General features: G+C 53.1%; 1 protein-coding gene across 10 annotated transcripts in view; it reads left to right on the forward strand.

Moving 5' to 3' along the window:
• Nucleotides 1-19,611, forward strand: part of CHD6 (chromodomain helicase DNA binding protein 6) — a 101,625-nt gene extending 82,014 nt beyond the window's left edge. For 6 of the 10 annotated variants that reach the window (XM_074553455.1, XM_074553456.1, XM_074553457.1 and 3 more), the window contains 14 exons: nt 120-223; nt 797-926; nt 1,166-1,226; nt 1,892-1,949; nt 2,616-2,835; nt 5,098-5,306; nt 6,462-8,003; nt 8,588-8,736; nt 9,027-9,233; nt 9,864-10,310; nt 10,955-11,143; nt 12,881-13,000; nt 14,048-14,152; nt 16,123-19,611. In XM_074553455.1, the coding sequence (XP_074409556.1) occupies nt 120-223; nt 797-926; nt 1,166-1,226; nt 1,892-1,949; nt 2,616-2,835; nt 5,098-5,306; nt 6,462-8,003; nt 8,588-8,736; nt 9,027-9,233; nt 9,864-10,310; nt 10,955-11,143; nt 12,881-13,000; nt 14,048-14,152; nt 16,123-17,013 (4,432 nt within the window). In that variant the 3' untranslated portion in view covers nt 17,014-19,611. The remainder of the gene's footprint in view (nt 1-119; nt 224-796; nt 927-1,165; nt 1,227-1,891; nt 1,950-2,615; nt 2,836-5,097; nt 5,307-6,461; nt 8,004-8,587; nt 8,737-9,026; nt 9,234-9,863; nt 10,311-10,954; nt 11,144-12,880; nt 13,001-14,047; nt 14,153-16,122) is intronic. The other 4 variants (XM_074553461.1, XM_074553464.1, XM_074553462.1 and 1 more) reach the window with 3 other exon arrangements.
• Nucleotides 19,612-22,948: the final 3,337 nt, after the last annotated feature.

Consider the following 22,948-nt stretch of genomic DNA (forward strand, 5'->3'; position numbering starts at 1 on the left):
TGTGCCCAAGCCAGCAAGCTGTGGCTCCTGCCCTCCCCGTGTCCCTTCTGAGGAGTGCCCAGTGCCCCTCAGTGTCTGCTGAGGCTGGGAGAGGGGTGTTCATACCATGTCTGCCACAGGGAGCTGGATGTGCTGCTGCCAGACATTGACTACGTGGAGATCCCCGTGGACTGGTGGAATGCCGAAGCCGATAAATCCCTGCTCATCGGCGTCTTCAAGCACGGTGTGTACCCAGCTCTGGTGGGTGCTGCTGTGTGGGGGGATGAGCACCTCTGCTGCTGGAGGCAATGTTGTGTCAGTGCAAGGGACAGAGCTGTGGCCATGCTCCACAGCCACACAGGGCCAGGACAGCCTCCCAAGGTGCCAGCAGCATGTTTGGGTGGGGAACAGGCACCCCACAGCGCCCAGGGTGGCCACACCAGATCTCGTAATAGACTCTGGTTTGCTAGGAGCAGTGTGCAGTTGCTGTGTGAGGGCAAGGAGAAAGGCACAGATCTTTTCTTGGCCTCGTCATGGAGTCCTGGTGCAGTTTCCAGGAGACACAGGGCTGTTTGCCCCAGCTGCACGCTGTGTGGTGGCTGTGCTGCTGCTGGCTGGGATGGGAAGGCTGACCCTTCCCTTTGCCTGCCTGCAGAGCCATTAGCCACTTTTGGGAAAGTGGTGTGAGTTCCTGGGGGTGAGAACTGCTCTCGTGGTAGAACAGAGGGAGTGAGAGCCGGGTGGGGAGCTGTGTGCCAGGAGCAGGAGGTTTTTGTGAACCAGGCTGTGTGCTGTCTGTCTGTCCCGGCCGTGGCAGGTTACGAGCGGTACAACGCCATGCGTGCGGACCCGGCGCTGTGTTTCCTGGAGAAGGTGGGCATGCCCGATGAGAAGCTGCTCTCTGCCGAGCAGGGCGTCAGCGATGGGGCGCAGGATGCTGCCGAAAGGTGGGCAGGGGATGGAGCCGAGCTCCCACAGCAACCTGGCTCTCTCCTGGGGCATGCAATGGAGGGAGGGAGCAGGCTGTGCTTCCGAGCACAAAGGGAAGGGCAGAAGGGAGCTGGTTCCCAGTATGAGGTGGAGAGGTGGCATGAGCACCAATTCTTTGCTTCTTGGTGCTGAGAAACTGGTACAGCCACAGAGGCTGTGCTGCCACTACCAGGAACTGTTTAACTCTCTCACCCAGGAGCAGTGTGGAAAAAGAAGAGAGCAGTGGAGAAAAGCTGGAGGGGCTGTCAAAACAGGAGGTGAGTGGGATTCATAGTGTCAAATGCACATCTGATGCTGCCCAACCTGCACTGCGGTGCAGGCTAGGCTCCCTCAGCTCTGCTGTACGGCAGCAGGGAGCTAGCATGGCTGGTCTGCCTTGTCTGTGTCCCATCTTGTGTGCATTGCTTCTGCTCCCTGGAGCACAGCTTCTGCTGTGCTTCTCTGTGTTCCCTGTGGACGTGGGCAGCATCTTCTTCGTGGGGAGCTGAAGGGTATTGAGGGCTGGGGATTCCCAGGAATGCTGGTTCTCAGTCTTGGTAGGAACCACATGGGGCCCTGGCAGAGGAGTCAGGGATGTGCCAAAAGAAATGGCCTTGGGGGGAGAGGAAGATCAGGGAACGAGGCAGCACAGGAGAGTGCAAGGGTTGTTTGAACAGTGGAGGCAGTCACACTGCAACTGTCCTGAGCAGTGACACTACAGCCTCTGTCACTGTGGTGATCTTTCCCTCCAGGCCCAAAACAGCCTCTCTGAGCTGTCACCTCTGCTCCTGTGTGCTGGGCACAGACAGCATCTGCAGCCCAAGCGCACTGAACACACTACCCTGCCCATCCCACCACCCTGCACCCTGCGAAGGATGGGTAGGCTGTGGCCGCTGGGCGTTCTGTGTGGGATTGAGCCCTCTCTGATTGTTTCCTTTTGCAGGACATCGTGGCTGCTGGGGTGGGTGAAGCCAGTGAGAAGCGGGACGAGCCGGCGGCAGGTGAGGCCGTGTCTCCTGCAGTGTGGTCCATGGCTTCCCTGGGTTTGGGGTGGCACAGCCAAGCCTGAGTGCTACCCCAGGTACTGCTTGGTAGGAGGAACACATTGCTGGACTGGAGGGACATTCTGCTCTGTGTTAGTGGATGAGGCAGCTCAACCTGGGCAGAGGCTGTCATGCGCAGACTCACAGGTGACCCATGGATAGGCCCTGTGGCAGGGCAGACAGGGTTCCGAGTGATTCCAGCCAAAGCTACCCAGGGTAGCTTCACCCAGGCTTCCAGGGTGACTGGAAGCCATTAGTCTGCTCTTCTGCATGCAGTTCCCTGCATGAGATGAGCGTGTGAGGTCTCTGCACAGTGTTGGCACATGCCGTGGGCTGACTGGCCCCATTGCTGAGCAGGGAGCTGCAGTCCTCCCATGCATGGCCTGGCGCCATCATTCTTATCCTGATCTCAGCCTCTGGACTCTCTGAAGGAAGCTAAGACATGATGAGGCTGTGAGCCAGCAGGCCCAGGAGGTCACATGGCCCCCTACTCATGACTGTGATCGCTCATGCTCCCCATGGAAGGCAGAAGGTGGGAGGAAGCTCTTGGAGCTTGCCAGAGGATGTGGGAGGCTGTGGCTGTGCACGTGTGCTAAATACTAATGTCCTTGCTGATGTTTGAAGCCCAGGATGGCTCCGACTCAGACAGATCCTGCTGGCCTGTCTCCTCTGCTCTCACGGCCAGACTGCGGCGACTCGTCACCGTCTACCAGCGCTGCAACCGCAAGGAGCTGCCTCCCCGTGCAGAGATGCTGGTGCCTGGTAACCATGGCTACTGGCTGCAGGATGAGATGTTCCGGAGAGCCTCTGAGATGGACTTGGTGAACAAAGAAATGCAGAAAAGGTAATGCAGCAGAGGAGCCTTTACAAAGCTGATTTAGCCCACTTGAATTCTCTGACCCCCAGAAGTGACCAGGGTAAATGCCACCAGAGCTGTCTGTGCTGCCAGCTACTTGGGGCATGGAGTCACAGGGGTCCTTGCTGGGCAGGGAACGTGCTCTGAGCCATGGGAGCCTTGCTGCTCCAGCAGCCAGCCCAGCCAGGGAGCAGCCTCCTCTGTGTTGTATTCATATTATTGTTATCATGTTTCTAGAGTCCCGTACCTTCTGGGTGGCTTTCTCACAAGCAGCTCTTCACAGCAGTGTTGCTCCTGCTTCTTCATCAGGGCTCCTCCAAGGCTCTCCCTGACCAGCCAACCCACCCCCTCTTATCCCAGTTATCTTCATTAACCACAGCTGCCGCCCAGTTAAGGACATCACAGCTGCAGCCCATTTAGAACAACTCGACTGGGGCAAGGACACTTATACAATACATAGATTTTACTGAGACTCATAGGCTACTTATACAATACATATATTTTCCTAGGACTCCTACTATACCACTGCAAACTGGAGTTTGTGGGTAGCAGGTGGTGACACTGAAAGGACATGAGGGGACAGGTTTCCAGGGTCAAGTCAGCCTCAGCAGAGGAGAGTTGTGTCCCTGGAACACACTGTGATGAGGGTGACACATGAGCACTGTCACAACCTGTGAGCAGTGCCCTTCCAGCCCTTGTGGCTCTCACACCACTGCCTTTGCCTCCTGCTCACAGCCACTGGAGCCCAGTGGTGACACACCCTGGTTGCACTGTGCTCCCATTTCATTTGTGTCCCAGTGACTGGGAGGGGGTTGGGACTGTCCCAGCACCCTGAGTGTCTCTCTGCAGCCATGGGGAGGGTGTGCACAGGGTGATGCTGCTGCTGCTGCTGCCAGTATCCCATGGCACCCCAGGACTGGGACTCTCTGTGGTCACCAGCCCTCAATGGTTTTGCCTTCAGTGAACCTGTCCCTGCAGCAGGACCCCACATAACCACATGGCACGTGTGCTGCTGTGTGCTCTGTTCTTGGCCTCCTGGGTAGAAGCTGCTCCAGCCACCTTCCCTTTCCTCTTTTTCTGGGTTTCTTCTAGTTGTACCGTCCCCTCTTCGAGGTGGGGGCGTCAATGGTTGTGCTGTAGACATCACAGGAGCCTGGTATCTCCTGCTGCTTAATTCTCTGGGCTTTTCGTAGGGGAGATTGCCTTACAGGAGTTTTCCACTGGCCTTTAATTTGAGGCCTTTTGACAAATTCACCATTGAGTTCCTTGATTTGGATCATTAATATATTAATTAATTAACCTTCTTGTTGTTCTCATTTTTGAAATGAAACATGACTGCAGCCCCAATGCTGGCCCAGGTGCATTTTGGGCAGTTGGAGAGTGCTGTGGGTGTTGTCACCCTGTCTACTTTCCTTTGATATGTCTCAGCTGCTTGCTGATGCTGGCTCAGAGCTGCAATTCAGAGTCTGAGATTTGACTGGAAGCTTTTTTCAGGCCTTAGTGCTCCCCTTTTTCTACCCTTGCCCTCTTGTGTGCACCCAGGTCTGTTCTCTGTGGGTTTCCTCTGGGCTCTGCCTGGGCCAACATTTGCCCAGGACACTTCACCATCTGTGTCCTTTGAGTGGTCCCCACAAGGTAAAAGCTCATAGGGTCCAAGCCAGCATGAAAGTTGTATTCTAAGAGTGCTGTAACTGAACTCCTCCCTCAGCACTGCTGCTGTCCTCTGCTGGGGAGGGGCTGACCCTCAGGAGTCCCCAGGAGTCAGTAGGGTGTGGTGTTTGTTACTGGGACCCTTAAGCAGCAAGCCCCAGTCTCAGTTTCCCTCTGGAAGAGGCTGGATGAGAACGGTGTCTGCACATCTTTCCTTTTTAATTCAGTACAGAGAACTGACCTTACTATGGAAGACAAAGAGCTTGATGTAGCAGGAAGGGAGTGGGTGGGATGGGTTTGTGCCTCGCTGTTGGCAGCACAGCCCAGAGCTGCACTCAGGGGTTTATTGAAGCAACCAAGAGGGTTTTTTCAGCAATTGAGAGCCAGAGGGCCTGTGACCTCTGCTCCTCCTCCCTGTGCACCAGAGGGCAGAGCATCTAGTGCTGTGGTGGTCTCCCCAGTGTGCTCCTCCTGACACCTCCCTCAGAACTGTTGGTCAGTAACTACACAATGCTGTCTGAGCCTCTCTGCCTGGTGTTTTGCCTGTTCTGGGCCCAGAATGTGTCTCAGTGGTGTTCCCATCTCCTCCCTGCTCTACAGGTGGACCAGAAGGGAGCAGGCAGATTTCTATCGCACTGTCTCCTCCTTTGGGGTTATCTATGATCAAGAGAAAAAAATCTTTGACTGGGCCCAGTTCCGAGCCATCTCTCGACTGGAGAAGAAGACAGATGAGAGCCTGGAGAAGTATTTCTACAGCTTTGTGGCCATGTGCAAGAATGTCTGTGGTCTCCCTTTGTGGAAGGAGGATGGTGAGTGGAAATTGCATGGCCTGTGGAGGGGTACTGATAGGTCATTTAGAAGGGATCCCACAGCTCTGGTGGAGCAGGAGAGCAAGGGAGGAGCTTCAGAGACAGCTGGAGGCAGTGAGATGCCAGGCAGGCCGTGGGCTTGCAGCACTCATGCATTTCTGGCTGCCCTGTCCCCATAGTGCCTCCCTGGCACAGTGGGAGGGTAGAACAGCCCTGTGGACTCCTGCCCCTGCTCTCACAAATCTCTTGGAGTTCTCACAGGAAACCACAACCAGTTTTATCCAAGACAGCAACCTCTATAGGTGAGAGACAAGTTGAGAAGCAGCACACGCAAAGCACAGCTCCATGCTGGAGCTGGGTGTTGTTTGGGTGAGCTGTATTGCTGCTCTCCAAGCATCCCTCTGCTCTGTTGGACAGAGTCCTTTCCATCTATGCCTGTGCTGACTGTGGAGCTCTGCTGCATGGTAAATGGAGCCTGGATCCACTGCAGGAGGCTCAGGAAGCCTGGCCAATACACAGGGCATTTGTTTTCTTTGAGTGCTCTGCAGAGGTCCTGCATTGGCACTGGACAGGACATGACAGATGAAAAGCTCCTTGGAGGCTATTTAGGCACCAAGTTTCCAACAACAGCAGAAAATATTTTGCCTCAGATCTGTCATGTAGTCTGGTCATAGGCACAGTTCCTTGTGTGTGTGTGAGTTCCTTGTGTGTGTGTGTGTGTGTGTGTGTGTTGTACCTTAGGTAGCTGTTCCTCATCAGAAGAGCTGCACGAGCTGCCATTCCCTGACAATGGGCTGAAGGGCTACCAGAGGCCCAGAGTGCTGGGAGCCACTCTGCCTGCAGGTCCAGGCAGCTCCAGCACTGCTGGTGATGATGGAGCAGAGCTCAGACCAGACTCTGAAATCCTCTGCAGCTGGTGCTGCTCTTGATCCAGCTGCTGAAGTCAGGGGGTTTTACTCCCTGTGTCCATTTGGTGGGCTATGACCTATGGAAGGTACTGAGACTGGAAAAAGAGGCCTCAACAGCAGCTACAAACACTGGCCCCACCTCACCTGCAGTATGAGCAAGGTTAAAACTCAGCTTGCTCATCACTGCCTCTGAGGAGCTCCTGCCAGCCCAGATAATGTGTCCTTGGCTTTGCTGTCCCTGCTGCAGGTCCTGCAGACCCTGACATCTACGTGGAGCCCATCACGGAGGAGCGCGCTGCCAGGACCCTGTACCGCATCGAGCTGCTGCGGAAGGTGCGCGAGCAGGTGCTCAAGTGCCCGCAGCTCCATGAGCGCCTCAAGCTGTGCCAGCCCAGCCTCTACCTGCCCGTGTGGTGGGAGTGTGGCAAACACGACCGGGACCTGCTCATTGGCACCGCCAAGCACGGCCTGAACCGCACGGACTACTACATCATGAATGACCCCCAGCTGTCTTTTCTAGATGCGTACAGAAACTATGCCCAGCACAAAAGAACAGGGCTCCCAGGCCCAGAAACCCTGTGCTGCCTTTACCAGTCTAACTCCAAACTCTACAGTTCCCCCATGTTCAGCCCGATGGATCAGTCCTGTGAAGCCCTGGAGAATGAAGCCGAGGGTCACATCAAGCTCGAAACCGCGGACAGCGCCATGTCCCAGGCTGGGGGCAGCCCGCTGGACACCAACTGTGAAACATTCATGTCTGAAGTCCGGGACATCATTTCCAGTAACTATGACGAGAGCTCGCTGCCAGACTCGCTGGTGTGCATGATGTACGATGAGAAAGCGTGTCCCAGTGAGCAGAGCTCCCTCGCCAGGGACAGCCCCGCCTGCACCGACGTCGGAAGCGGCAGCGCCAAACTCTGCGAGGGCAAGCTGGAGGGGGATGAGGATCCGTCCAGCTGCGATGCAGATGCCATGAGAGAGGCTCCCTTCCTGGAGGGTTTGCAGGTGGGCTCTGACCGAATGGACAATCAGAATGAGGAAGCTGAGCCTTCACCTTCTACCCCCGAGAGCAATCCTCCACAGAGTGCCCCAGCCAAACTCAGCAAAAGCTTGGAGCAGAAGGGAGCACTTGCCAGCCCGGCGTCAGGGCTGCCCGAGCATGGCACCGTGGAAAGGGTCCTAAGTGTGGGGCTCTACAGTCCCAGTCTCCATAACTATGAACTAAAGGTTCCTCCTGAGCAGAGGTTCATCAGCCTGCTGCAGGAGAAAGGATTGGAGGCAAAGTCGGGGCCAAGTCAGAGCCACAGCGAGGAAGATGAGGAGGAAGAAGAGGATGATGATAATTCTGAGGCAGCAGCAGATGCTGTGGAAGGCTTGAATGGTCCCAGGACCAGGGCTGATTTTGACCCTGAGGCTCATGAACTGGGGGGTGAGGAGCAGAACTCTGGTCTCCCCACACCAGAGGACACTTGCCCAGAAGATGTAAATGGCGAGAGGGGGTCCCTGGGTGTGGGGGAGCCCGGGGCAGAGGTCAGGGAGCACTGTGGCTTGAATGAGGAGAGCACCCAGCAGCACTCACCGGACCAGGCTCAAAGCCAGCCCTTCAGCCTGCCCACACTTCTCCCTCAGGGGACAGAGGCCCCCTGTGTCAGGGAGGAGCCCTTGGGCCCAGATGCTGAGGGACAGACAGACTGCACAGAGACCCTGCACCCTGAGCCTCAGGGCATAAAGCAAGAAGAGTGTGAGAACAGAGATGACGGGGAGAAAGCCAGCAGCAACCAGAGCCAAGGTAATGTCCTGAGAACTCCCTCAGGTTGACAGTCACCTCTGGCTATGGTGGGAGGCCTTGCTGTCCTCCCTGCAGAGCCAAACCTTGGGGCTGGGCAGCCCGTGGAGTGGCCTCCTGGCTGTAGGATCTGAGGCTGCTGCAACTGAGAGCAAAAGGTGTTGGGGCTGCCTTTGCCAGTAGAGCTGACCAGAACTCTCCACCCTGAGCCCCAGCAGCCCTTCTGCTGAGAGCATGCCATGGAATGCAGGATGCCTTTCCCTTTCTGAGACAGAGCACTGCCTGTTGAGCAGCTCCCTTTGGAAAAGCATATGCCCTCCCTCTCTCCCACCTGGGAATGGCCACACATGGGGGTTACTGCACTTCAAGCCCCCCAAACTCAGCTCAGGGGAATGATGGTCCTTCCTGAGCAGCTTGGGCTGCCTGCCCTGGTCTGAGTCTGCTGCTTCTCTTGCAGACTTGGGGACTCTTTAGGACCTTTGTGGAGCTAGCTGGGCATTGGGGTGGGAATGTGTAAGGAGATACCCACCTCTAGATGGGAAGAAAGGCAGGGTGGTTGTGGGCTCTATTCTCCATTGCTTTTTTAGATGGTCCAGAGAAGTACTTGGAGGAAGAGAACAAGAATTCTGCTTCTGTCCTGCCCGGGGAGATTGATGATCTTCAGGATGCCCGGGCACCAACCATTGCCCAGCTGCTGCAGGAAAAGACACTTTACTCCTTCTCTGAGTGGCCTAAGGTGAGGTTAACATGAACACAGCTTATATCAAAGTGTTTCTGGGTAGCCCTGGCCAGCAGTAGCTCACACAGCTCCAGCTCTGCCTCCTGCTCCTCTGCACACCCCATTGGATGCTCTGGCCGACGTGCTCTTCCCAAGCACTCATGCCGTGGAGATGCTTGCCCCCAAAGCAGTTCCCTGCTGAGCTGAGATCACCTGGGCTGGGCTTGACTTTAATCCTGAGCTGTTGTTGTACATGGGTCACTCATGCCAGTTTTCGCTTGCCTCCATCCATCCAATTCTGTTTGCAGGACCGTGTGATCATCAACCGCATTGACAACATCTGCCACGCCATCCTGAAGGGCAAGTGGCCTTCCTCCAGCCAGCAGTTTGAGGCACAGAGCCTGCTGACAGCCCCAGCCATGGCCAGCAGCACCAGCAGCAGGAGCAGCTTTACCGAGTCAGAAGCCCCCAATCCCACCTTCAATAACGGGGTCTTAATGTCACGGGTACAAAAGGTGAGGGGGGCTCTCAGGCAGTGAAAGGCTCAGGACTCTGGGGTGAGACATTGCCCAGAAGTACTCAGGAGTTTCCCACGTGTGGCCCCTTGGTGCCAGTTGGGGTGTGTAACACACGGCTTAAGCCACCTGGTCCTCTGGCAGTAGCTCCTGGTGGGTGCCCCATGCTCTCAGCCCTGTCCCCCTCCTTGGAAGGCAGCTGCTGTTGGCAGCTCCACAGCTCCTGTGGCTCTGAAGGTGCTTCCAGAGTCAGCACTGGAGCGGCTGACATGGTCAGAGGGGACATCCCACTGGTATCCCAAAGGAAGGGGTGCAAGGAGCACTGCCCTGTCGAGTCCCCAGCTCCCAAGTCCCAGTGCCCCAGTCCCCAACAGTCACATTGGACAGATGGGAGCTGGTGGCCTGGGGCCCCAGCAGCTGGCAGAGCATGGTTATAACACCTTGGGATATCTGAGTGTGTCCTGCACCACCCCTACACTGGGAAAGAGATATGATATGCCCCCGGCAGGGACATCCCTCAGGCTCCTTGGAGAGGCAGGGATGGCTGTTAGCTCAGTGCTGGTGTGAGGAGCTGTGGTCCCTGGGCAGGGTGGGAGCAGCTGTAACCCTCTGTGCCTTTGGTACACACAGGAAGGTTTCCTGGGCCCTGCCTTTGCAAAAGATGAGCGGAAGCACAGGAGACCCTATGAATTTGAGATGGAGAGAGATGCCAAACAGAGGAGCCTGGAGCAGCTGGCAGCAGCCCATGTCCATCCTCCCATTGTGCTGAACGGCTGGCGCGAGGCAGCGGTGGACTTGTCCAGAGGCTCTGATGGGTCCCCAGGGAGCTCCTCTCCTTTCCCCCTGAACACAAACATGCCCAAACTGGGGACTGTGAATGCCCTCCAGAGCTCCCTGGGCATGGACTTGTCTGGCATCCTACAGGCAGGGTTAATCCATCCTGTCACTGGACAGATTGTAAATGGCAGCCTCCGAAGAGATGATGCTGCCATGAGGAGGAGACGGGGCAGGAGGAAAAATGTTGAAGGGATGGACCTCATCTTCTTGAAGGAGAGGCCTCTTCCAAACAGGCTGCAGGTGGGTTGATTCTCCCCACTTTCACATGAACCCAGTGGAGTCAGCAATTTGTTTCGTGGCCCAGCTGCCCCCCTCCAAACTCTGCTGTCCATACACTGCACTGCTTCCTCCAGGACAGTTTGGTTTGTGCAGGACCAGGCAGGAGTAGATACTACAGGGAGGAAAGGAAGTTATCCTTCTGGTTTACAGCACTCTGGAGTGTTTGAATCCTTTTAAACATTATTAAAAGCAGCTGTTCCACCTCAGGGAGTGTTTAGGTTTAGGGAAGATGAGGAAGACAAGATCCTACTACACCCTTTCTCCTTCTGTCCTGGGATCCACTCAAAGAATAGAGCAAGGCCAGCATCCCTATACCACTTTTAGGAGTGATCTGAGGGGAAGTTGGTCTTCCTGGTGATTGGAGTGTTTCCTTGTGAGTTCAGAAGCATATCTCAGCTCTCTGTGCCTTCCCTACCACCAGTGCTGGGGATGGAGTGGAAATGTAATGTGGTGGTGGGTGGTGATTTAAGGAACAGGCACTGGGAGTATCTGGATTAGTGTGTGTGATGGGAGCAGATGACCTGCTTTGGGAGCTGGGCTTCTCGGGGTGCACATGCATCACTGCAGTTGCTGATGGGCTGTCCCTGCTCCTCCTTCCGTGGCAGGACGTTCAGGAAGAGCAGCCACAGCCCCCTCAGAACAGTCCCCTCCCTGATGGGCCAGTTGCTGCTACCTCAACTCCACAGCCAGTCCCAGCTGCAGGCAGCCAAGAGAAGGCTGTCCCGAATAAGAGTCTCCTTGACTGGCTCCGGCAGCAGTCTGACTACACACTCGATGTCCCCAGCTTTGGCACAGTAAGGGTGGCCTTCAGTGGCACGTGTGTGTGTGTGGTGTGTGTGTGTGGGTGTGGGTGTGCCTGCCTTGTGCGTTGCCCTTTGTGTTATGTTCTTTCTTGTAACATGGTTTGTGGTGTTCATTGGAGCTGTTCAGGGATTCATGACATGTTTAAGAGGTGAGCACTGTTCCTGTGTACAGCACTTGCTGCTGGAGAACTCCTCTCCTTTCCCCCAGAACACAAACATGCCCAGGCAGGGGACTGTCAGTACCCTCAGGGTTCCCTGGGCATGGATCTGTCTGGCATCCTCCGGGAGCTGAGCCCTGTTACCCAAGGTCAGTTCTCCAGCTGCAGTACATCTGTCTGCCCAATGCACAATGTGTTCCAGAAGGGCCAGGGATGGATGGGGACAGAAATGAGAAAATGGATTTGAGGTGTTCAAGGTCTGTCCATGTTGTTCTTTTTCACCTGCAGTCATTATAGGCAGTGCTGTTGTACTAAATAAGGCTCCCAGGCAAGAGAAAACCTGCTCTCTTTAAGCGCCACACTGAAGAGGCTGTGTTGGAGGCTGACAGGCTGTGGCCATCTGGCCATGGATGCTCTCAGAAAGCAGTGGCTCAGAGTGAGGTGCACAGTCTGTCTGATTCTTCCTGCTCTCTCATAAACCTCCAACTCTTGGTTTCACAGGTTGCTTTGCTACAGGTTTCAGCTTATTTAGGCTGTTTGACCATGCGGTAGGCAGAGCACAGACCATGAAACAGAGCAGGAGGAAATGTGGTAGTAAAACAGAAAAGACTCTGCATCTTGGTCCTGGAGGATCATGTGCCTGAGGCGGGGATTTCCTGGAGCTTGAAGTACAGGCAAGACATGAACGTTTTGAAGCTTGTTAGAGGTGAGAGCTGAGGAGCCCAACATCTGCTCAGCAGGATGGTGTTTGCTATTCAAACTTCAGAGACACATCCAGCTGTGTGCCCAGGGCCAGGACCTCACTGGAGCAGGTGTGGAGGTGCCTTCCCACTCCTTCCCAACACCCTTGCCTTCCAGGGAGGTACTGGAGCCTGTCCAGTCTGACTGTGCCTCTGGTGAAGCTCTTGCACCCAGAAAGCCCCAGTGCTTCAGGCCAGCCCTGCAGGATTTCTTCTGTCCATGTAGGATGGATTGAGAGAGGCTTTGGGGTACTGCAGTAGTTCAGTTCAAAGGATGAACTGCACTCAAGGCTTTTTTCTGACTCTCAGGAATCTGTGCTTTCTGAGTTACTGGTTATAATGCACCATCCCTGCAGGCACATTGACAGGGGCTGTGCAGTGACTTGGCTGTAACTGGGTAGGTTGCAGTTCCAGAGGGCTCTGATCCCAAAGAAGCATGGTGCAGCATCTCTGTGGTGAAAATAGGTGGTGAGAAGCAGGTGGCTGTATGAGAGTGACACAAATGGCACACACAGACCTGTTCTCTCTTTACTGCGCGTATGCAGTGTCCTGTTTACAGATGCATGTATAAGAAGCTGCAGTGTCAGGAGGAGAGTTAGAAAGGGCTAGGGCGCTCTAAGTGGGGTACACTGGAGACTATATCTACAAAAATCAGTTTTGCTGGTTCTGTGGCAGGGACCAGTTTGTGCTGCTGGTGCTGCTCCTGCCCCAGCCTGCAGGGATTCCCTGTCCCTTGGGAGCCCATCCATGCTGCTCTCCTGCAGGGCTTGTAGCCAGCCAGGCTCATTAAGCCATCTAGTCTCATTAACATTGTCTTGTTTGCACTCCAGAATTTTTCAGACAAGCCCAAGCAGAGGAGGCAGCGCTGCAAGGACCCCAACAAACTGGACATTAGCTCTCTGACGGGAGAGGAGCGGGTGCCGGTGGTACATAAGGGTACCGGACGGCGGGTAAGCAAAGGCCTGTTCTGTGCTCTGCCCTCAGTGTCCCAAAAGGCTTAGCAGACTTTGAGCTCACCTCTAGGGGAGATTTAATACAGAGAAGCCTATGGATGAAACAAAAGTCTGGAAGAGGTCTCTAATCCACATTGTCCTGTGACACATGTGTGCCCAGGGACATGCAGACCAGTGAAATAAGTGACTGTCTGCGTGAAGTAAGGGATGTAGGAGTGTCATCCCTTGCCAGGGGGCACAGACCTCTCAGTGGCAATGGGATACAGCCTTTGGCTTTAAAGCCACACTCAGCACAGCTGTGTCATGTGCTTTCCAAACTAGATTTGATTGTTCCCCTTGAGTTCATTGCAATATGCCACAATTTGTAACATTGCCACACAAGTACCTTTGGTTTGTTCCTCCTTATGAGGTACAGGCTAGAGCACACCAATACCCATCCCGCTGCTGGCCTTGTAGAAAGTGGAGGGTTGGAAGGGCTTTTTCTTGCTTTCTGAGCACAGAGTTTGGATTTACTTGTCTGCAGTTTAATCTCCAGGGCACTGAGGTTCTGAATAAGAAGGGGTATTCAAGATTACTTTGCACCATAATTAGTTCTTAAACACACCCAGGACTGTACAAGGTCGGAAGGTGATGTGACATTAATCCCATTTAAAAGCAGAACTAAAGAGTGAAGCAGAAAGGTTGTATCAGCCACATCTGTGTTCCCCTTTGTTGCCTCCATGCTTGGCCTTTTCTGGGTGAGCTGGAGACTTTTCCAGTTCTAAATATGGCTTTTACAGAAGCTCTGTCCCCATCACTGGTACCTGAGAGGGCAGTGAGCTGGACCACAGAGGCTGAACCTACCTTTTCTCCCTGAGCTGTGTGTCTGGAGGCAGCAGGCACACATCAAATCCTGCAGAAAGGCAAGTGTAGCAAGGCAGGAGTCTCCACCCCAGCCAAATTGCAGCCCGAAGCAAGAAGTTAAGGGAAGTGTAATCATATTTTTTGTATTATTTTACATAACTCTCTCTGCAATAGAGGTCATCCTTCTGCTGTGTTTTATAGTTAGGGGGAGCCACGGCACCAGCATTGAAGGAATTGCCAAGGTGGCTTGATGCAAACTTGGAGTATGCTGTTGCAGCTGACTGGGCTGACATTGTTAAGCTTTCAGTAAGTTAGAGCTTTTGGAGAAATCTGTATCATGTCATCTTTTTTTTTCCCCTCCCCATCCCCACAACCTTTCTCCAGTGAGGAGCCGGGAGCTGCGAGGCAGGCGCTGGGTGGGTGTGTGGGAGGGATGGCTGCAGAGCGGGAGGTTGGGCCGTGCCAGCGCCAGCCCCGTGGCCAGAGGGGGGCCAGGCCCCGGGAGCGGGCTCAGCCTGCCTGGCTGCAGAGCCTGGCCATGCTCAGGGTGCCGGGGGCAAGAGGAATGCCCTAGGAGCTGGACAGAAGGGTGTGGACAAAACATTCTCATGGGTCAAATTTTCAAAAACACCTCTATAGTTGATAGTTTTCATCAGCTCCTGTGAGCTCTGCCTGTGCAGCCGTGGGCCACCGAAAGCCCTGCAGGTCACCAGGCCTGAAGGGTCGGGCACAGGCAGGGAGAGGGGCAGGACAGAGTCTCCTGCAGCACATTCACCCACCCTGTCCATGCAGCAGTCCCTGCCCCGCTGTGGGGCACAGCCTGTGAGGAGCCTCTCCCCTCCGGCCTGCCCAGCACTGCCAGATCGTCCTGCCCTGCCCCGCGGGCTGGCCTGAGCCTGACTTCTCCCTGCAGTCCCTCTCACCTGCTGCCTGCTTTTGGCCTGCAGTGGTTTGTGTGACAGCCTTGCAGAGGGCTGGAGGGTGAATCTGTTGGTGAATCTTAGAGGTTTGTACTGCTCTCAAATTGGTTTTTCCTTAGCTCTGGAGATTTGGCATGGTGTGTCCCACTGCCCAGGAAATGGCTCCATGTCCAGGCTGGCATCAGGGCCCCACCTCTGCAGCCAGCCCCGGGTGAGCTGACAGCTCTTCCTTCCCCTGACTTGAGGGGACAATCCCTTTGCCACAGAAACCACCGTGTGCCTGGCACTGCCCGGGCACCTCTCCTGCGCCCTGCTCCAATGGCTGCATCCCATGATCATTCCCACCCCATGGACACTGAGCTTTTGGAGAATGCTTACCCATCCTGGCAGGGGAGGGATGCAGAAGGATGGCCAGTGGCTCTGGGCACTCAGGCCAGCAGGAGCTGGGGCTGGCTGGCCCACAGAGCCCAGGGACACTCATGGCCCTGTGTAGCTTCTCCCACAGCCCAGTGGGAGATGCTCCCAGAAGGTTCTCCCTCCTTGGGCAGGTGCTGTGCTGAGCAGACTGCCAGGCACATCTAATTCACGTTTCTGCACTACAGGTGTCAACAGGAAATACTTTTCCTACCTAAATTTATTATTCAAAATGGTTCAAAGAGTGGTGGATATTGATACGCAAGGGAACCACAAATGGAAATGTTTAAATGTCTGTGTTGAGAATGCTGAGAAAGGGAGTGTTAAGTTGTGCTGTGGATCCCCCTGCACTGCTCTGTGTAACCAGATGGTTTCACCCACTTCTGGCTGCTGGGTTTTGGTCCTATGTCTCTTCTGTCAGAAGACCTTTCTGAATGCTCCCTGGCATTTCTGCGAAGCTCTGACCAGGAACTCCTCAGTCAGCACGCCCACTCTCTGTGTCATCCCATGAGCTTTGCTGTCCTGCACAGCACTGAAAATTTGGCCCTTCCCATCTCAAAGAGGATTTTTTCACCTGTTGCTGAAGGCACAATTAGAGCTGGGCAGGGAGCTGAATGGGCAGCTGACACCATGCTGCCCTGGTGCTTATCATGCTGTGAGCAGCTGGTGCTGAGGGTTGGGGTGAAAAATGGGGTAAAAACATGCTTCCTCCTCTCCTCCCTGAGCATTGGAGTGCAGGATCCTGCCAGGGCAGAACGAGGGTGTTTTGCATTTGGCAGCATCTCTTGGGGAAAAGTTGTGTGTACCTCTCAAATTCCATATCATGTAGGCAAATATTTCTGTGCCATCACCATCTGGGACACAGATGTGGGCACGGACAAACCAGATTCCCCTCGCTGCAATAGTAACTGTTGGGTGTTCTCTGTTATGTCTCATTTTCAGGGCTACTTACCCGAAAACAAATTCAATCGCATCCTCACCGAGCCTGTGCTCCGGGACACTGGGCCGCGCCGGAGAGGGAGGAGGCCCCGGAATGAGCTCCTTAAAGGCCCTGGTGTTGTAGCAGATTCTTCTTCTGGAATGGGACCACTGTTCATGAACGGACTAATTGCAGGGATGGATCTAGTGGGACTTCAGAACATGAGAAATATGCAAGGGATCCCTCTGACCGGGCTGGTTGGGTTTCCTGCTGGCTTTGCAGCAGTGCCCTCCGGTGAGGATGTGAAGAGCACCCTGAGCATGTTGCCCATGATGCTCCCGGGCATGGCGACCGTACCCCAGATGTTCGGCGTGGGAGGGCTCCTCAACTCCCCGATGACCACAACTTGCACCGCCACTGCTCCGACTTCGTTAACAAGCACAACGAAAGGCAGCACGGCCAGCGCCGAGAAAGCCAATGAGGAGAAACAGGGCAGCCAGGATGGGAAAAAGGAACCTCTCGCTGAAGATAAGCCTGGTCCTAGTTCATTTTCTAATCAGACAGAATCCGCAATAACTACCAGTAGTCCTGTAGCTTTTAACCCATTTCTTATCCCAGGGATGTCTCCTGGACTGATCTATCCCTCCATGTTCCTTTCCCCTGGCATCGGCATGGCGCTGCCTGGCATCCAGCAAACCAGGCACTCGGAGGCGGCCAACCTGGAGAGCCAGAAGCGGAAGAGGAAGAAAGCGAAAGGGGAATTGGCAAATCCAGAGCCAGAAACTGTCTCACTGCCAGAAAAAGAATCTGCAAACAGTCAAAACTGTGTGCAGCAGAGCCCGCCAGCGGCGGCAGAGAAGGAGCAGGACGGACCAACAGAGGAGGAGCGCCAAGCAGCTCACGATACCGATTAGACCTTTTGTTTCATTGAAAGAAAAACACAAAAAGATTGTGGCTTGTGAGTTTCTTATCCCATAAACTCTTTGTTACTTCCCCTCCCACCCTGCTCCACCTTCATAAACCTGTGTTTCCATGAGTAATACTATCTACCTAATTCCCTGTCAGAAAAAACTGGTGACATACTACATGTTAATAGTTGCAGGGTCTTGCCACTTTATTAGATAAACAGTGTTGTCTAGCTAGTATGGGAGGCACCGAATTCTCATTCAGTTTTTCCAGTCAATCATCCCAGCTGACAATAGCAAATCCAGTACTTGGTCACCCCCCGCAAATTGCTCACTCCTTTGAGAAGAAAAAGCAGCAAAAAAACAAAAGCGAAAGAAAAGTGTTTATCTCTTGGTCTAACACACAGACAAGGGTATTTCTGTCTACAGCGACACTGAACGAAAAAGCCTATATTTGGGCTAAAAGCACAGCTATAGTAAGTGCTAATGTGTATTTTTGATTTAAAGTATTTCCCTATTTTATCATGGTTACTAGAATAGTAGTATAGACAAAAGTATATAACTAATAATTGAAAATGCATATATTCATTTCTTTGAAAGGAAAAGCATTAACTGGTAGTGATATAATTTCTTGATCACCCCACCTCAAAGGTTTGGAGACAAACTGCAGAGAGTGAAAAAATGATGTAGACATTCTTTTGTGTTTTTTAAAACCAACGTTTGGTTTTATGTTATGTGGAATTTAGTTGCCCTTTCCTTGGTAGTTACAAGAACTTTCCAGCTTGAGCTGGAAAGGTTTTGCACACTTGCATGACTTTTCTGGGGTTACTGTATCTGTAGCAGCCAGTTCCTTCATCATTCTGCTTGTCTTCAGTTCTCCTCTCTGGCGTTAGTTCTCAGCTATGGCATTACAGGTGCTCTAAAGGTATTTTTTTCCAGCCATGAACAGACCACACCAATTTTAATGCTCTTATATGAACATTTAGGCTTTCTGAGTTTTTATATTTCCCACTCCTTACCCCAGAAGCGGCGTTCTTTCAGCAAACACGGAGAAGGCTGTAGGCCAGCTTCCCTCCTTGGGGAGTCCTCTGAGAAGGACCCTTGAGACTTTCAGAGCCTGAGTTTCTTACTTCTAGTGGTGGACTGTGAAGAGATGACTTTGGCTTCTTCCCATTCCGTTTGCTGTTGAACAGTATTTCCAGTCCTCCAAATGATTTCAGCATCTGCATTTCAAATGGACGGGTTTTAATGCTGCCAGCCCTCTGCTCCAGCTCTGGGTACTGAGACTCCTCCACAGGCAACTCTTCTGATTTCTCCTTCCCCTCACTCCTTTAATTCTTCTTTCTCTTGGGGTTCTTACTTGCAGCTCATGGTCTGAGAATTGAATAAAGCCACAGTGGTGCAGCAGCGAGTGAAGGGCAGGCGGGGAGGGAGTTGGAGTGTGCTACTCATCAGTTTCACACTTGGTTGTCACAATTTACTGTATTTTTTACTTTTTTTTTCTGTTGCAGTTTTGCTAATTTATCGGATGGTCCAAATGTTTTGACATAACTATTTCAGTTTGCATTATTTATTTATGATGCTTTTTGTCATTGTCTTTTATACATTTGGGATTATAAATTATGTACATGTTAAAATTAGCATCTCAAAGAAGTCTGTTACCCGTGGTCAAAAAAACAGCTGGTTTATATTTTCACAGAATTTATTCCCAGTTTACTGGATTGGATGATTTTTTAAAGGATTTAGCTAATCATAATGCAATCCTCCTCCCCCCCAATAATTGTGTTCTATTTAATAACATTCTTGTAGCATAGATACTGTATCACTATCGACAGATTTCTTAGAAATGCTGCTATCTCTATTTAACTAACATTTTGTTCAGTTTTTGCCTCCAGTGGAAGCAGAAAGGGTTTTTTCAGCTGTTAAATCCAAAATCAATATAATTTATTTATGTAAAAAAAAAGTCACGATTGATATATTTTTGAACCTTTTAAGTACTAACTTTGTTTTTATTCAGTGGAAGAACATGTACTTGCCCTAAATCCTTAAAATACAAATGCTATAAAACTTCATATATCTTCAAAGCCTTACTGTGAATGGATACAGAAATCTCTTCCGAGTCCATTTCTTGTTATGGGATGATTTTTCCAGGGTTACACGCATAAGGAACAGGGTCTAAAGTGAAATTTATTTAATTAGCCAGCATGCTCTATACCTTGTTCTTCCTTAGCAGACATGTATGCTACGTCTCTGGGTGTTTAGGCTTCTCTTTGCTACTTTGTGACCCTTTTGCAACCCGATATACTCTGTGGATTATTTAGACTGTAAGGCGTTAAGTGGCTGCTTCTTCTTTTCCATCATGTCCCTAACAAACGCCAAATTTTCACTGGTTTTCATGGCTATTCACACACATACATCCTTCACAAAATGTGCTAACAAAATAAACTGTCTGTGCTCTTGAACATGGATAAAAAGAAAAATATTTAAAAGTCAGATTTTTATTTTTTTAATTTAGTGACTAGATGATGCTTATCTTTCAGACTTGGGAGAGCCTTGCTACAGATGTATATAATTTTTTTCAGCAAATATATGTGAATGTTTAATTCACCTGACTCAGTGATAAACGTGACTTGCCTTTTTCTCAGCATGATCCCATGAGAAGCTGTTGAAAGCAGCAGCGTGGTTGCTGCTCTAGGCTGCTCCTGGTGCCCTGTGTGTTGCTCTGCCGCTCGCTGTCAGGGGCCGAGCCTGCAGCTCCCCCAGCACCCTGGCTGAACTCCAGCCTGAGGGAACTCCTGTTCCACAGGGCTTGCAAGATGCCAGGAGCAGCCCGAGCTCCAGGGACAGTTTAAAGCACAAGATACACAAGGGCTCTCTGCTGACCTGCTCTTCCCACAAGGGTGGGTGGAAGCCCAGAGACCGCCACAGCCATCACACACACCCCAACCTTGGCATGTGCACTGGGGGTGCTGGGCTCCTCTCCCTGCACTTTCTGCACCTCCAAGTTTTGTGAAATGCTTGTCCTAAATCTCTGTGTAGGGATCTCAGGCTTTAGCAAAGCAGGCATTCGTCAGTGTTTCATCAGAATGATGTGCAGGACCAGCTCCATTCTTCCAGGATCCAGGAAAAAGGACACAGAGTAAAACCAGTGCTTTTACTGCTCCACCTGCCCTGTGTAAGCACCTTGTCCTGGTATTTTGTTGCTCCTTTGGGGAAGAAAAAAAGTGTCCTGCAGAAAAGACTGGCAAAATGGTAGCATGAACTGTGAATTTCCAGTTCCAGAGTCTCTCTTTAAAATCTGGCTCCACACACTGAATCATCCTTGCACCTGGGCATCCATGATGCAGGATATTTGCTGGCAGAAGTTGCAGCAGGAGGGCCATGGAGGAGCTTTGGGCTGTCACATCCGTGGTGGCTGCAGTGTCTCTCTCTTCAGCCAAGGTGTGCTGCCTGCTGGTGGCGTGAGTGGGTGTGGTGCAGGATGGGCACTGTGGGCACAGCCTGCTCCCTGTTGTGCGTTACAGGATACAAGTGCCCCTTCCCAGAGAGGGAGTGAAACGGGCACAGCTGCACATCCCTGCTGTCCTTGCCTGGTTTTTATCTGACAGACACACAGAAGTCTCATCACACATTTAGATAGGATCTCTAATTCCCTTTATGATCACAAAAAGGGGGAAGAATTTTCCTCAGGACTGAGCCATGGTTGGGGGAGCTTTACTTACCCCAGGTGTAGATGTTCCCAACTCTGGGCTCTTGACAGTTACAAGAAAGGATTTGCGGTTGGAAATCTTGGCCAGCAGTGAGCAGAAGGCAGTTTCTCTAATGACATCTGTTTTTTATTGAAACTTAAGCTTTTCAGTTCAATTTTTCTCCTCACCTCTTCAGGAGCCACTTCAGCCCCAGGGCTCTGGAGCATGGGCTGAGTCACAAGATCAAATATGAAGAATCTCCTGACATTTTACATCCTCAAAGCACTTTCTGGTAAAGTCCCCACATGCTTCACGCCCATGGGCAGTGCCCAGCTGCCCGTGGCACCCATGCTCGACCATGAGCACCAGGCAAGCAGGCGGTGCTGCCAGGAAAGTGCTGCCAGCATTGCAGAGCAGCAGCTCTGGAAAAGTGGAGGGGAGAGAAATCCAGCTTCTCTCTCAGTCCCGTTGCCATCAATCTGCACAGTGTGCCCTGTACATTTGGACAGCAGGCCTAGGAACATCATCCTCACCCTCCCATGTGGCTTTTTGGGATTCTGGTTGTTTCATGGTGCTCACAGGAGTGGCTGAAGACTATAGGTGCAGTGCCATAGGTGACACTAATTCCTGAAGAATCAAGGTTTCACCTCAAAAGGTATAAACAATGCAAGATCTTCAGCCCAGCAAAAGATCAGTCCCACTCCCCATGTGGCCTTGTTCTTCCTCCAGTGGGATTTTAATTAATGAACAACTCCAGACAGCACCACTACCTGGCTCCATTTGCCAGTGGTCTGGATGGGATGTGATGTTCCTGGTTTAACTTGGAACTCTGTCCCAGCCTGCCTGAACACATCAGTCCAGGCAAGCCCAGCATGAGCCTTCAGAGGGTTTCAAGAAATAGCAGTGTCCTGGACCTGCTGCAGGAGCAGCTGAGGGGAGTGAGAGCCATGGCAGATGCTCCAGCCTCTCTCTCCGGGCCCCTGCCAAGCCTTGGTTGTCAAGTTTCTCAGCTGGTGGTGCTATAGCACAGGGAGACATTGTACAGGAATTGCCTGTACTCTTTGGAAAAATGAAATTTTAAAGGAAAACCTGCCAGTGACTTTTTTTCCCCTCCAGAAAAGGACAGAGATTTCTGATAGAAGAAGAGATGCACGAAGAACAAAGCTTGGCTCACCTTGAGGAAGACACATCTCTCCTAAAGGAATAAATAAGCCTGTGGGTCCCAAAGCCTCAATATGAAATCCTAAATGAAATACATTTCCTGTCTGCTTATGACAGGCAGTTTTCCATGCTCTTATGGCCAATATTTTTCCAGATTCAGATGTTGGATTTAAGGCTGTTTTTTATGGAGAGTAATGTATTGGAAAGCACGGAGCTGATCTGATTCTCGGTGAGGGACTGGCCCTACCAGCCTGCGGATCCCACAAGCTGATCCCTGCGCTTTGCAGAAGGGCATTTTCAAGAAAAACACCCCGGGATCCGAGAGTGGGGTCGGACGGAGGCCGGGGCAGGGCAGGGGCTGCCGAGTGAGCGGGTGCGGCGGCCGGAGCCGGAACGCGCCTCTGGGCATCCTCCAGGTACCGGGGAGACCCGCGCGTTCTCCGTCCCACGCTGTCCCGGCAGGACGGAGGCGGTTCCGGTGTCCTCCGGTGCCAGGCGGGTGCAGAGCCCGTTCCCTCTCCCCGAACCAGCGCTGCGGACGCTGCGGGTCTCGAGCCCCTTCCAGAGCCGCTCCCCTGCCCACGGGGGCGGGCGGGGTCCCCACAGCCCCGGCTCCCGACGGACGCGAGTGCTCCCAGGGGGCTCCGTCCATCGGCGCCGGTTCCGGTGAAACGGCACCTGGAAACGCTCTGAGCGCCCGCCGCGACCGGGACCGGGACCGAGGCGGGGCCGCGCCCCGAGGGACAGGGAGCGCGGCCCGGGAGCGGAGCAGCTCCCCGAGACCGCCGGGGAGGTGCAGCCACGCGTGTCCCGGGGCGATGGGGGCCGAGGAAAAGCCGCTCCTGCCGCGGCCCTGGAGCCGTGCGCGGGAATGGGCCGCGAGCGCCCGCCTGCACCGAGCGCCCGCTTGCAGACGGGAGACGATGGCTGACCCCGGGCAGTACCGAGTGACTCCGGAGAGCACCGCCTGACCCCGGAGAGCACCGGGTGACCCCGGGCGGCACCGGGTGACCCCGGAGAGCACCGGCTGACCCCGGAGAGCACCGCCTGACCCCGCCGGCCGCCGCCACCCCCCGCGCGTGTTCCCGTCCCCG

This window comes from Zonotrichia albicollis, chromosome 17 (genome assembly GCF_047830755.1).
Source record: "Zonotrichia albicollis isolate bZonAlb1 chromosome 17, bZonAlb1.hap1, whole genome shotgun sequence".
Lineage (NCBI taxonomy): Eukaryota > Metazoa > Chordata > Aves > Passeriformes > Passerellidae > Zonotrichia > Zonotrichia albicollis.